Raw genomic sequence first — 14,428 nt, 5'->3', positions numbered from 1 at the left:
TCGAGGGGGGCGGCAGAGCGCCGCTCTGGACTGCGTCCTCCCTAGAGGTGTCGGGCGCCTAAGGTGGCCGCCCGCGGTGGCGCCTGGCTAGTGCTATCCGCCCGATGGGTCGGTTAGACACAAGCTGTAGCTGCTCCCTCGGTCACGGTTGGAGGAAAGGCGAATGCACTGCCCGCTCTTATTGGTGGCCGGGAGCATACACCCGACTGATCTTGGGTCTGGGACTAGGGGGAGGGCGGGCTGACACAGCCCGGGGCTCACTGCTCCCTTCTCCGAGTACATCTTTTGAGGCGTGCAGCTCAGGCTACCAGCTTGCCCTTTGAATCGCAGAGTAACCGCCAGTATCTTGGGTCCATTGGCAAGCTTAAGGAGGCGTGGAGTTTGACAGTCCCCCAAATCACAGCCTATTAAACAGTGTTTCCACACAGCCAGTGAGACCGCTTTTGTAGAGGGAAACACCCACTGACACCATGTGGGCCGGAACTGTGTGGACCAATGAGGACTGCAGGTGGATGCCCCCCCCCCCCAAGTGGGTAGAGTTGAGTGTGTGTAATTTGTACCGCTCCGAAAAGTGCGTTGTTTCACAATCTGAGGCTTGTATATATAATGGTAGACTGTAAAGGGTACCTTCCCCACCTGATATTCTGGAATGTCAGTTTGTAGGTGGAGATTGCGACTTCTTTTTCCTTAGCAGAGCCAAGCTCCATTCAGCTGGTTACCACTTTGTGGGTGTCTTTAATGAAGCTTATAAATGGCAGGAAGCAAAGTAAGTAGGGTACACGGCAGTAGGCGATCGGATTCAAACATGTACTTGTTGCGTACAAATTGCTGTTCGGTGTTGGGAAATGAGTAAATTGGGTTTGAATTTCTGTAAAAATTTGGTCATTGGCAAACAGCGTACGTAGCTCCTTCTTCAGTCTTGGTGTATACTTTTTACCTCTCGTTTCATCGTTTTTCAGAGCCTTTCTGCAATGCGTTCGGTTCTAAAACTTTGGGAAACGCTCTAACAGAACCCGGTGAATCCAGTGTTTGCATTTTGAAGGTTCTGAAATGTTAAGGTGTGTGTGGAGTTTAGGGGTTGCCCAGCAGATTTGATTTGGCTGTGGCTGTAAGACAGTTATTTTGTGTCTGAGGTTTCTTGTCTTTTCGTACTTTTTTTTATAATTCTTGGAAAAATGATTTTATGAACTTCATGTTGGCGGATACCTGTGTCGTATTTAGTTTGTTTTTTACTTCCACAACTCCACATTTCACTTATTTCTCTGGTCTCCATTTTAGACTTTACTAGAGTTTTCAACAACAGTAACTAGCCTCTAAGGAAGAGAACCGGGCAGGAATGTTGTTACAGACCTATAATTTCAACCCTGGGGAGGCTGAGTGAGGGGAATCTCAAGCCTGAGACCAGCCTGAGCTACACGGTGACTTGAGGGGGCAGTAGATAGGCAGTCACTGGTTTGAAGTCATTTCTTTTTGTGGCTCTTTTTGTTTTCTAACACCTACTGTGTGGTGGTGGGTAGGTGGATTCGAGCATGCTCAGAAGTCCCAGAGGTCAGAGGACAACTTGGAGAGTTGGTCTCTCCTAACACATGATCACACTCTGGCCATCACATTCACGTTGATAGGCTTGGTGGCAAGGACCCTTACCTGCTGAGCTGTCTCTCTGGCCTCTTTGGGTATTTTTGAGACCAGGTTTTGTGATACAGCCCCAGGCTGGCCTGTAACTCTTGGTATTCCTCAGACCTCAGTTTCCCAAGTGCTAGGATTACAGGGCTCTACCATCTGCACTTCTTAAAACACTTTTTTTCAAGAAATTGAAAAATGCAACGTCTAACAATGATTTGAAGGAGAGAAAAACTAACCTGAACCTTAACTCTGCTTTCAAAGCCATAGGAATTATTTTGAAATACAAGAGAATGTAATTATCTGCCTGTGCACTCCGTGTCAGAAGCTAAGTGGTTTGGGTTTCTTACAAAAAAAAAAATAAAAGCTTTTAATTGTCCTTTTATTTAGAAATTCTGTTAAGTTATTTGTAAGTTTATTTATGTACTTATTTTGTTTTCATGAGATAAGATCTCACGGAGCCCAGACCGGCCTCAAACTCCATGTGCAGCCAAGAATAACCTTGAGCTCTTTGATCCTCCTGCTTCTACAATAGATCGCCACACTTGGTTTATTTACAACTTTTGTTTGTTTGTGTTTTGAGTTCAGGCCTCACTTTGTAGCATCGGCTGGCCTGGAACAGGGTAGTTGTAAATATTCATCTGGCTTTTGAGTGCTGGGATTAAAGGAGTGTGTCACCAGCCTCTGGTGTATCGATGGATTTTTAAAGGACTGAATCAACACTTGTTTTTCACTATCCAATTATGTTTAATTTTCTTAGATTTGCGCACACATTGATTTTCTTTTATTTTTATATATAGGGATGTTTTACTTAAAACTAGGTTTAGCACAAGAGAGATGGCTTGAGCAGTTTTCCAGAGTATGCACTTTTCCAGAAGATCAGAGTTTGGTTTCCAGCACCCGTATCAGAAGGCTCACAACCGTCTATAACTCCAGCCCTATCAGAGCTGACACTCTCTTCTTGTCTCCAAGAGCGTCTGTACACACACACACACATACACACACACACAAACTTAAAAACAAACAACCAACACCAGTAACCTGCAAATCTTAAAACCAAAAGTATAATAAACCCGCTCTGTCCACGTGAAGGTGTTCCATCCAATCTAGAAAGCAAATCAGGAAGCCGGACGAATAGCTCAGTAACAGAAGATGGGGACATTTAGCCTTCAGAACTCCCTGGGTTTATCTCCCAGCTCCCTCCAAAAGTCACACCAGTTGCTTGTTGGTTTTACTAAGCAAGGAAGGAGAAAGTTATCTATTTAATGTCTTAAGACATTACTTACTCCCTGGAGGCCTTCTCTAAGACTAACTTCTTCAGGTTTCCTCAGTTACTTTGCCTGCCCCTGCTTCCTAACAGTCATGATCTCCACTGAGGTACCAATGCTCTTGAAAGTGCGAGAGTTAAACTTGGTATTGTTCCTGATACCTGCAGAACTAACTCCATGAGGTTTCAGAGTTGACAAATCTTCCTGTGTGACCTTTATACTAGTTATCTACCCTGTCTCATGAGTGAGCATTTGTGTGTGTGTGTGTGTGTGTGTGTGTGTGTGTGTGTGTGTGTGTGTGTGTTATTGAAATTAGGGCCTGCCATTGCCAAAAGCATACTCTCCCATGGAGCTGCTCCTGTGTCCTGCCTGTCCCCTGTCCCCACCTTTGTTGATCGTTTTTTGTTACTTCCTTTCCAGTTAAGTTGGAGGTCCGATTAGAAATGGTGTTTTCTCCTGTACTTTGAAATGGAGGAACGCGCGCATATGTGACTGACTTTGAAGCGGAAAAAGTGGTTCAGGTGGCGTCACCACCTCACTGATAGCTGTCTCCATTTCTGGAGCTGATTTTGGTCAAAAGAACTTCAATGGCTCCTGGCGAAGCATCTGTAGAGAGGGTCCTTTGATCTACTTTGTTGTGTGGATTTAATTTTATGTTACTTTTTCACCTGACAGCTCTCTATTTTATTTTGGTTAATAGATAGCTAATACTCGTCAGCCATTTTATTTCCAGCATTCAGCTAAAAACAGATAATCCTGATGATTTTGTTTTACGTATATACACAAATGGATTAGAGAGTTCACTTGGAAAAGCTGGCTCAAAAGCCCAAAGCCTGTTTCAGTGAGTTTGGATTTCCTGGGTGCTACTCCTAACCCAGAGAGCAGGTCTGGCTGCCCTGCTGTGCTGATGTTGAGGAACTGGTGAAGTAGCTTAGCTGTGGAGGTCAACTCGTTTACCAACATTTGGACGTGAACACAGTTCCAAGGTGCTGTGAACACCGGACCTCTTCAGGGTTGTAAAAGTTCACCTCTCCCTCGAGCCAGAGGACTTGAATTTGAATTTCAGTTGTGCGCGCTCAGAGCCAGTACCCAAACTTTGTGCTTCAGGAAGAGCGAAAGAGGGCGGTCAGAGCATATAGAGCTTGTGTGAGGATGACAGGGCAGAGTTTACTCCGTTATCTGCCAGCCGCCATCACTAAACATTGCCTACCATGAATCTCGGGACCAGCAGTAGAGGCAGAAGATGCTGCTTCCGATTGACTTCCTTTTAAAAGGAAACACGGTTCGTAAACAAAAGAGACTGGACTTTATAAGCTATAACACCCTGAATCTCACGCTTGTCTCGCTTTTCTACAAAACTGTGGGAAAAACAATAGGAAAAAGTACTCATGGCTCCAACCCTCAGAAAACAGCTGATTTAGATAGTGAGGGGACTTAAACATCAAACCTGGGGACCCCAGTGTGACCCCCAGCACCAAATAGGAGAGAGTCAGCTCCTGCAAATTATCCTCTGACTTCCATACCCACACTGTGGTGCATGTGTGTGTGTGTGCGCGCACGCACACACACACACACACACACACACACACACACGCACACAAAGTTAGATTAAAATGAAAAGACAATACACACACCATGCACCATCCACACACAATAACAAGTACTCGGGTTTTTGTTGTTGTTGATACTGGTTTAGTCTGGTTTGGTTTCTGTGTTCGATGACTAGGCATGTAGAGCAGTCACCCAGGAACAAACAGAACCCAGGTTCAATCTCTCGAAGAGAGAGAGCCAGCTTGGTATCACATGCCTCTCATCCTGTCACTTGGGAGTAGAAGCTAGAGCACCCATTTTCAACCACTGGGTTGCAACGCCTTAAGGTCTAACGATCTTAGGGGTAGCCTAAGATCATCAGAAAACACAGGGATTTCAATTTAATCTGTAAAACTAGCAAAATTACAGTCATGAAGTAGCAATGAAATGATTTTATGGTTGGGGGTCACCACAACATGAGGAACTGCATTCAAGGGTCACAGCATCAGGAAGGTCGAGAGCCACCGATCTAGAGGATCGGGTGTTCAAGATCACCCTTGGAATCATAACAAATTTGAATCTAGACTAGGATATGTACCACACTGTCTCAATAAAACAAGACACAACTCCAAATACGGCATTTTAAACTTTTATGTCGTTTATTTGTTTGGGACTGGCTTGCTCTGGAGCTCACGTTGGTGATTCTCTTGTCTCAGCCTCCAGTGAGTTGGGATCACGGGCATGCTACCAGTAATCAGCCGCAGTTTGCCACATAATTTTGAATGTTTCTAAATTAAAATTTTGTTATCATTTATATTGTCTTTTTTTTGTCTGTTTCTTTTGGAAACAGGTAGTCCAGGCTGACTAGAACTTACTGCATGGTTCTGGATAGCCTAGAACTCATGGTAAGCCTCCCAAGGGCTGGCACGTGCCCCTCTGCCTGGCCTGCTAACTTGTTTTTTCTTGCTTGTTTTTATAGTTGTTGTAGTTGTTAATTGAGGCTGAATGTCTGGATTCTAACTTGGTGCCAGATTCACTGTGTAACTGGGGATGACTTTGAGGGTTTTTTTTTATAAATATCCATTCTATCTATCTATCTATCTATCTATCTATCTATCTATCTATCTATCTATCTATCACAAAAATATATAATATAATATACTCATAATAAAATATGAGTGTTTTGCCTGCATGTATGTCATGTATGTCCAGATTACCTGGTACTGGAGTTACAGACAATTGTGAGCTGCTATGTAGGTGTTGAGAATCAAACCCAGGTCCTAATTGCTCTGCCACTTCTCCTGCCCCAACCTAGAGGGCTTCTGATCCCCCTGCCTCTGCATCTTGAATGGTGGGACTACTTCGATTACTGCCCTGCCTAGTTTTAATTCAATGCTAGACATTTGAATGTGGAATTTTGTTCAGTCTATCAACTGAGCTACATCTCTACTCAGGGATAACCGAAAAGGTGTGTGTGAGTATGTGTGTGTGTGTGTGTGTGTGTGTGTGTGTGTGTGTGTGTGTGTTTTGGGAAGGTAGTTGGCACACTTGTACTATGACACTCACGGGAGTTCAGACAAACTTTGTGAAGTCATTTCTCTCCTATTACCTTTACATGGGCTCCAGAGACCAAACATACGTCGCCAAAGATAGCAGCGTCTTATCCACTGAGTCACCTGCAACCTCTTGAACCCCTATTCATGACTTAGAAAGAAATTAAACAGTTTAGCTCTTTGCCTGTCTGTCCCCCGGTGTGGTGTATTCATGTTGTATATATGTGTATATGTATATGTTGTATGTAGGTTTGTGTATGTATATATATGCGTGGAGGCTAAAGAGAGACACTGTAAGTCCTCTAGTGCTCTCTGCCTTCTTCCTCCCTCACTGAACCTGAAGCTTGCCATTTTGTAACTTGGCAGGTGGCCTGCGAACCTCATCCTTCTCTTCTCTCTGCCCCTCCTCCCTCTGTTGCTAAGGTCACAGGCCCGGGAAGGAGCATGACAACCGGGGAGCCAAAACAGCTCTTCCTCACAAAGCCGTCTCCCGATCCCGACAACCCAGTATAAATATTTCCTTATGACTCAATGCCATCCTTAATACAATCCTGTTTTATATGCCCAATATTCTGTTATATGGGTGAGCCATAACTAATTTACCCTCTCTCTGTAGCTAGGTCTTTACATCATGAAGTGCATACACATACAAACCCACTTACAGTCAGTGTGACAACCCTTCATATAACATTCACGTCGGATTAGATGTTATAGGTCATCTGCAGCTGACTTGAAGTATATCCCAGGCAGTTCTGTTATTGCAAATTCTGCGTCATCTCATATAGAGCTAGAACAGACTTTGGTACCCTCAGAGGGGAAGAAGTATGTGTAGGTCCTGAAACTAAAACACCATGTATATAGAGGGATACTTTTCTGGAAGCATGTACAAATGACACAGTGCAGTGGTGTGTGTGTGTGTGTGTGTGTGTGTGTGTGTGTGTGTGTGTGTGTGTGTGTGTGTATGTATGTGTTAGGCATGAGTGATATATTTGTATGTTAGATGTGTAAGTTATATGAGGTGTGTGTGTGTTAGGGGATGCACATATGTTAGGTATAGCTTGAATGTGTGTGTTAGGTGCGTACGTGTGTCGGGTTTATGTGTGTGTTAGGTGTGTATATGTATGTGTTGGGTGTGTGTATTAGATACATGAGGTGTTTCATTAAATAATAAAAAAGGCTGTACTATCCCACGCTAGCACCAGCTACTCTCTGGCCCCAGTGGTCTCTCTGCTTCCATGGCTAGCCCCGTGCAGCGACCACCCACCTCGTGGTTAGCTGTCACAAATCCCCGTAACCTGGTAAAATAAACACTCTAGAGGCTTATAATTTATCAGTCAGATTTACCTCAGTAAATTCTCAACCCACAAAACACCCAAACAAAGAACTCAGAGCCAACTTATACTGACACAAGCTGCCCACTTAGATTGGACAAATTGTCCTGTAATGATCCATCCCTTCTATGATATTCATAGCTACCTGTGGCTATTTAAAGCCACACGGATCTGGGTCGTCCTTCTCTTTCTCCACCTACCTTCTGTACCCTCTGCCCTGTCTCTAAAATTCTTAGCCCGCCTTTCTTTTTCACTGTTCTTATCTTGTGCCTGCCCTCACCTGCATATAGGCAGCGACCCACAGTGAGGTGTATGTGTGTGAGGTGTGTGTGTTAGGTGTGTGTGTGAGGTGTATGTATGTGTTAGCTGTGTGAGGTGTGTGTGTGTGGGGTAGATGTATGTGTGAGGTGTATGTATGTGTTAGCTGTGTGAGGTGTGTGTGTGAGGTGTGTGTGTATGTGTGTTAGGTGTGTGTATGAGGTGTGTATGAGAGGTGTGTGTTAGGTGTGTGTGTGTGTGTGTGTGTTAGATGTTTAGATGTGGTGTCACTTTATCCATAATCCCAGCACTCAGGAGGCAGAGCAGGAAGATCTCAAGATTCAGGTCAGCTTAGGCTATGCAGTGTTCTAGGTCACCCTGAGCTATATTGGGGAGATTTTGTCTTAAAAAAGAAAGAAAAATTAATTTGGGGGAAAGTAACAAAGGAAGTGAGACCTAGTAATTTGTTTTGGACGAGGCAGCACACTTACGGACAGAGGAGAATGCTTCCGTGGTAACTAGACACTCTGTACTCTGGAAGGCAGGTCCCTGAGCAGCTTCTGGTGGCCAGGGTATAGATACCATTACCCTTTTCCTGCCATCGCATGGTAGCAGGCACGAGTTATAGGGGGTGGAAGCTGCCAGCCTTCTGTAAGGCATTCTGCTTCCTGAATCATTCAACGAGAACATTCTGATAGCAGAAAATGGACAAATCCATTATATATTAACATGGGTACAAACTTGAATCAAACTAAGTCTGTTTAGTCAGTTCTCGCTACAGTTGTTGAAGTACAAGGCCTACAGTTTTAAAGTATCTGCCCTTGGACGATTGGGTTTTACCTTCGAATTGCACAATCAGAAAAGCCAGCATGAAAAGAAATGGGAGAATTTTGTGGTTGTGTCCTCGGAGTCCAGATGTATCTGCCTGCCTTTTCTTCTTTAGTCACAGTCAGTCTTTCTAGATGGACAAGAAGTATGCAGACAAAATTACAAAATGTTAAATGCAAGCGGAAGCCATCCTCTGGAACATGGTCAGATTGCCAGCCCCTCCTCTACTCCTGGACAAGGATTCTTAACCCGGACTAGAATAATTCCCCGTGGTGAATGGGCTGATCTTGCCTTTGTGACCTTTCAGCCTCATCCTCCCCAAGGCAGGGATTACAGGTGTGCACCGCCGTGCCCAGCTTTAGGTTTGGCAATTGTGCTCTAAATAGACATTCAAGTTATAGGTTAACGACCGAGGTCTAGCATGAGGTGGCTCTGCAGGGAGCCTAACAACACAGCCAGTCTCAACATACAAACATGCTTTCCCCCCAAACACCAAAGCACAGGAACATCACTTCCCCCGCCCCCAATAGAGCAGTAAGTGTGTTTCAGTGTCAGTATGGTCTGTATTTGATTGGTGTCGTGACCAGAGATGGAATTGGTGCTGTTGATTCTTAGCACTGGAGACATATTACAAGTAAACCCACAGCAATTTTGGGAAGAGCTGTGTCTGTGGTGGAAATGCTAATTTTAGCTGGCAGGCCTTTGTTTTGGTTTGATTGATTGATTGATTGATTGATTGATTGATTGAGTGTCCCAGCCTAGCTTGATTTATGTGTTCAGTTGTGTGCATGTATGTTACAAACTATCTGTTGGGTGTGGTGACTTCCGTAAGTAAACCTTGCAATAGAGAGGCTAAAGCAGAAGAATTGTCCAGGATGCCAGGTCTGGGCTGCACCTGGACTGCACCTGGACTGCACCTGGACTGCACCTGGACTGCACCTGGACTGCCCAGTCAGTTCCTTGCCAGCCTGGGTTACTGAGAACCACAGTCTCTCAAAGAGAGGGGAAAAGACAAGGAAAATAACTGCTTCCCCCATGTCCCCAGTCCTTAAGATTGAACACAGCACTTTGTTCGTGCTAATAAACAAGCATTTCCTCATAAGCTATAGCTCTAGCCCTGTGTTTTTTCCTCATCAAATTTAGTAATAAATAAAGCCTTAGCTTCAGTGTGTGTGTGTGTGTGTGTGTGTGTGTGTGTGTGTGTGTGTGTGTGCGCGAGCGCGCTCGTGACAGTATTTACCCACCTTGGAATGACAATATTCTAATTCAAATATAGAAACTTCAGTGTACTCAGTGCGACATACTGAGTTGGAGTAAAAACATTTTTTTTTTTAGATAGTACAGTTGTCAAGCTTGGAATGGTAATATTAATTTCTGACACCTTTTAGGTGCCTTGAGTTGAATGTTTATTTGTGAATATGTTCTTCTCCCTGGGAATGAATCTGAGCATATAGGATGATTCAAAAGGGTGAGGAGGTGTCATTCCTTGTTTTGCTGTAGAAATCAGGATCACGATGATTTCCTTGTCATTTGGAGAGAAGGTGGAGAGACTTGTGCAGGTGGTGGATGCCCACAGGTAGCCATTGTTGGGCAAGACCTGTGAACTTTCTGTTCCAAGTGTGCTTTTGGGAAAGCACATGCAAGTTCCCCATTTTGCAGGTGGGGAGAGCCTCAGAGGAGTGAGGTGACCGGCCTGAAGGTGGTGATTGTTAGGACCATTTAAACTAAAAACAGATGGTGCATGAAGCCGGACTAGCCTTAGCAATAAGTTTATCCGTGTGTCCTTGGGAGTGACAGTAGTCTACACTAAGGAACACTCAGCTTCCTGTGTGCCAAGTGCTAAGTGGACTCCTTTTTGTGGTGGCCTGTGAGGTGAGGAGTTCAGTAATGTCCAGGTGAAGAAACTGGGGGCTTCAGGCTTTTGACTCTGCTAGGCAGGAAGCTTGTGGAGCTCCAGGGTGTAGGTGTTCCATAGTGAAAAGAACTTTGGAAAGATGAGCTCTGGATCCAGACTCTGATCCTCCCACTTACTAGCAGTAGAAGCTAGGGCAAGGTCCAAACTTTTCTAGATACTTTTATTAACGGGAAGAAAGGTGCCCATCCTCCCCGCTGGAGAGAGGACCAAATAAGGAAAGCAGTATAGGGATGCTTTGGATCACTGGAGGACCAGGTTTCAGAGTATTCCCCAATCCCATCTTCGATCACCTCCTGAAGGAGGTTTTCCTAATGCCCTTTGACCTTTCTCTAAGCAGACTCTATGGCAATCCTAAGCCTTGGTTACAGTCGTCGGTTGCCTCATTGTAACTCCTGATGACAAGCAGGCATGTCCTGTCCAAGAGTGGTGTTGGCCACTTACTGAGTAAGAGAACTGAGTAATTTACTTAGCTGCTGATGTGGTGTCAGGACAAGGCTTTTGCTGAATTTTAAGCGATTTTTAAAAGTGCACATATTACATACACATACCACAGCACATGTATGGCAGCCTCTGGACAGCTCTCAGGAGTCGGTTCTGTCCTTCCATCACGTGGGTTCCAGAACTAGAAAAATCAGATTCTCAGACTTGGCAGCAAATGCCTTTGCCCACTAAGCCATCTCGTCAGCCCCACCCAACAAAGGTTTTTTTTTTTTTTTTAAACAATATCCTTTGATCTTGACTGAAAGGTTAGAAAGATCACGACTTTTCTTTTGAAGAACTACATGAATTGAACAAGATTTTAGGACACCTGCCTCTAGCTTTTGGGCTATCTTTTTAACCTATTCCCCTAGTAAATTAAACAAACAACAAACAAACAAAAAAACAAAACAAAACCAAAAACCCCACCTGCCTTCTAGTCTTTGGGTAGGTGGCGGATGACAGGTGTTTGTTTCTGGGTGCGTGTTGCTTTCAGCAAGGCCTTCTGGTTCTCTGCCCTCGAATCGCTTCTGTGAATGTTCTAGAAACAGGAAGAGCATGTCCGAATAAACTTGTGGGCTGTAGCCAGTTTGGACAATGCCAGTTACTTTGAAGTTCTCTGGGGCTCTGGATAAACAACTCCTTTATCTCCCAAGGTCGACTGCCCTGGGATAAAGAGACTCAGTCAATGTTAAAGCTCGAAGAGTCAGCAGAATATTCAGGCTTCCTGAAAAAAAAAATGCAGGCACTCAATGTCTGTTAGCTATTATTAGTGGTTATATAGACATTCTATGTCAAAACCTCCCCCTTCTCCCCGTGACTTCTACCCCGTATTCCTTCACAATTTATCTAACCAGTCTTTTATATGACAGCCCATTAGATATTTTAAGATAGCAATATCATCTTAATATAATCCTCTGGGTCCTTAGTCCCTAAAGAAATAAGACTGGTCTATACTCTTGTCTGCCAAACTCCACCCATGTCGTTCAGCCTGGATTGTATCTGGTTACTGGCCAGGATTGACCCAAGACCCAAAGAAGGGATATAAAGGGGATTAAGAGGGCATTGTCCTCGGTGGCATTGAACTAAGATTTGATGATTCTGGTGGGGCCCATAGGAACAGATCAATTTTATTCCTACGGGCCAAGTATTGATATTGTAGAGTTTCATGCGACTCTAAGCTAGGGTAGAACCTGCAGTAGTTGCTTGACAGGTCCCACGCTCAGCAAAGTCATGAGTGGGTGACAGGACCTCAATTAGTTGTGTGCTTGCCATCATGCTTCACCAATAGCTATGCTAAAGTTTTGTATTTAGATTTTTGGAATTGGGTCTTGTTATGCTGTCCAGGCTGCCCTTGAACTCTAGATCCTCCAACATCAAGTATCTCAAGGGGCTGGAGTTATAGATGGATATCATCACGTTGGCTTCCAACTACCCGTAGCCCATGAAGATAGTTAAAGCCAAGGTGGTGGCATGCTGGTAATAGTACAGCACTTGGAAGGGAGCTGAGGCAAGAGAATTATGAGCACCGTGTCAGTCAGGGCTACATAGCAAGACCTAAACAGAACCACTAAATGAATCAAAATAAAAAATAAATTGATGTTTGGCCAGGGGGATAATCATATTTTATCTTCAGGGAGTGTCCGTTCCCTGCACAGAAAGTTTTTTATTCTTTTCGATTTTATTTTTGAGGTGGAGTTTCATAAGGTCAGAGTAGCTTCAAACTCTCTGTAATTACTCTAGGATTACGGGCATGTACCACCCCTGGTTGTATGCAGTTCCGTGCATTAAACGCAGAACCTTTTACATCCTAGGCAAACACTCTGCTCAGAGCTGCGTGCTCAGCCCCTCGATGAAGGTTTTTACTAGGAGAAAAGTCCACACGAGAGGCATTCTTTGAGGTGACGGTGTATTTGCAGTAGTGCCGTCGTCGTAAGTTAGACCGTGACTGTGGCACAGATTGGGATTATCACAAGCAAACCGAGAGTTCTGATGGTGTGGTCAAGCCAGCACATGCTGGAGGCAGGACTTGAGCGTGCACATGTCTTCGTAACTTTGCATTCGTTGTCTTTGGCTGTGGTGGTTGGATTTACCCCATGAAAATTGGCAAGGGTGAAGCCAGTTGTGCACTTGCAGTACACCAGTAAATGGGACACAGATCACAGAATGAGGGAGAAGTTATCAGGAATACCAGCTTAGTTGCTGGAACAGTTGATGTGGAGAACTAGAGGAAAGGTCAGCATGTCCTGCTTTGCGAAGTACCTGAAGATGAAAATCAGACGAGTAACCAGGACTCTTTATTCTTCTCTTCTCTTCTCTTCTCTTCTCTTCTCTTCTCTTCTCTTCTCTTCTCTTCTCTTCTCTTCTCTTCTCTTCTCTTCTCCTCTCCTCTCCTCTCCTCTTCCCTTTCCTTCCCTCCCCTTCCCTTCCCTCCCCTCCCCTCCCCTTCCCTTCCCTCCCCTCCCCTCCCCTTCCCTTCCCTTCCCTTCCCTTCCCTTCCCTTCCTCCCTTCCCTTCCCTTCCCTTCTCTTCCCTTCCCTTCCCTTCCCTTCCCTTCCCTTCCCTTCCCTTCCCTTCTCCTTCCTTCCTTCCTTCCTTCCTTCCTTCCTTCCTTCCTTCCTTCTCTTTCCTTTTTTTTTGAGACGAGGTTTCACCCTTAGCAATACTGACCTCAAACTGACTGTGTAACCCAGGCTAGACTTGCCTCAGGCTCTTTGGGTTGGTTATAACTATAGAGTACCACAACCAGCAAGATTTTCCTTTTTTTCTTTCCTCTTCTTCCTCCTCTTCCCCTCCTCCTCATCTTTTATTCTTTGTGACAGGACCTTTTGGGTCCCAGGCAGTCCAGGAATTCTTTATGTAACTGAAAATGACCCCCGAGTCTATATCATCTTGCTTCTACCCCTCAGGTGTTGGCATTTCAGGGCACTCACTACCTCTGTGCCCTGGCTAGAGTTCTTCAGAAAGACAGTTATTCGAGCCAGAGGTGCCAGCATCTGCCTGCAATCCCAGCAAGCATCCAGAAGGTGAAGACAGAAGGAATTCAGGGTCCCTGACCTCAGTTATAAAGCACATTGAAGGCTGCCCTGGTCAACATAGTTCTAGGCCAGCTAGGCTACAGAGCAAGACTCTGTCTCAAAGTAACTAGCTAAAATTAATTAGTTCTAAAGAACAGACAGGAGAAGAGCATGGTGTGTAGCTCAGAGGGAGAGCCCTGCCTAGCATGTACAGAGCTGTAGCTTTGACTCTAGGTTTGGGGAGAACAGCAATCTAAAAATACTCTAGGGTCCACTATGGCATGAGGATAGGAATTCTTTAGAATCATTATAAATCACATATATTTAGTTATATATGTTTAGCTATATAAATTATAGACCCTTTCTTCTTGTTAAATTCCTATTCCAAACATAGTTAGGCTCAGTGTCGGGTTGACCAGTTGTTAGATCAAGGAGGTCAAGGAGGTGTGGTCAATCCATGTACATGCATGCGCTCAGAGAGGCATGGGAAAGAAAAGAAAATGTGTTCTTCAGGCTTGTAGAGCTTGCACCTGTGTGTCCCAGGAAAACCATGGCTTTGGATTTTTTGTATATTCACATTACGATTCACTGTTGTCGCTTTTGAATGACTGGAATTGTTTTGAGGTCCTTG

General features: G+C 44.6%; 1 protein-coding gene across 5 annotated transcripts in view; it reads left to right on the top strand.

Moving 5' to 3' along the window:
* Positions 1–14,428, top strand: part of Pank1 (pantothenate kinase 1) — a 70,756-nt gene that overhangs the window by 1,097 nt on the left and 55,231 nt on the right. Inside the window, exons 1-2 of one of the 5 annotated variants that reach the window (XM_006231278.5) lie at positions 7–766; positions 5,269–5,323. The exons of 3 other annotated variants lie outside the window; for them this stretch is intronic. Coding sequence is in view for 1 of the 2 variants with exons in the window: in NM_001106373.3 (NP_001099843.1) it covers positions 739–766 (28 nt within the window). In the remaining variant the exon portion in view is untranslated. Of the gene's footprint in view, positions 1–6; positions 767–5,268; positions 5,324–14,428 lie in introns of those variants that run through there. One more of the 5 variants, NM_001106373.3, reaches the window with a different exon arrangement.

This window comes from Rattus norvegicus, chromosome 1 (genome assembly GCF_036323735.1).
Source record: "Rattus norvegicus strain BN/NHsdMcwi chromosome 1, GRCr8, whole genome shotgun sequence".
In the NCBI taxonomy this organism is placed as follows: Eukaryota; Metazoa; Chordata; class Mammalia; order Rodentia; family Muridae; genus Rattus; species Rattus norvegicus.
Note: the sequence above shows the minus strand (reverse complement) of the source record. Positions and strands in the feature narration are given on the sequence as shown.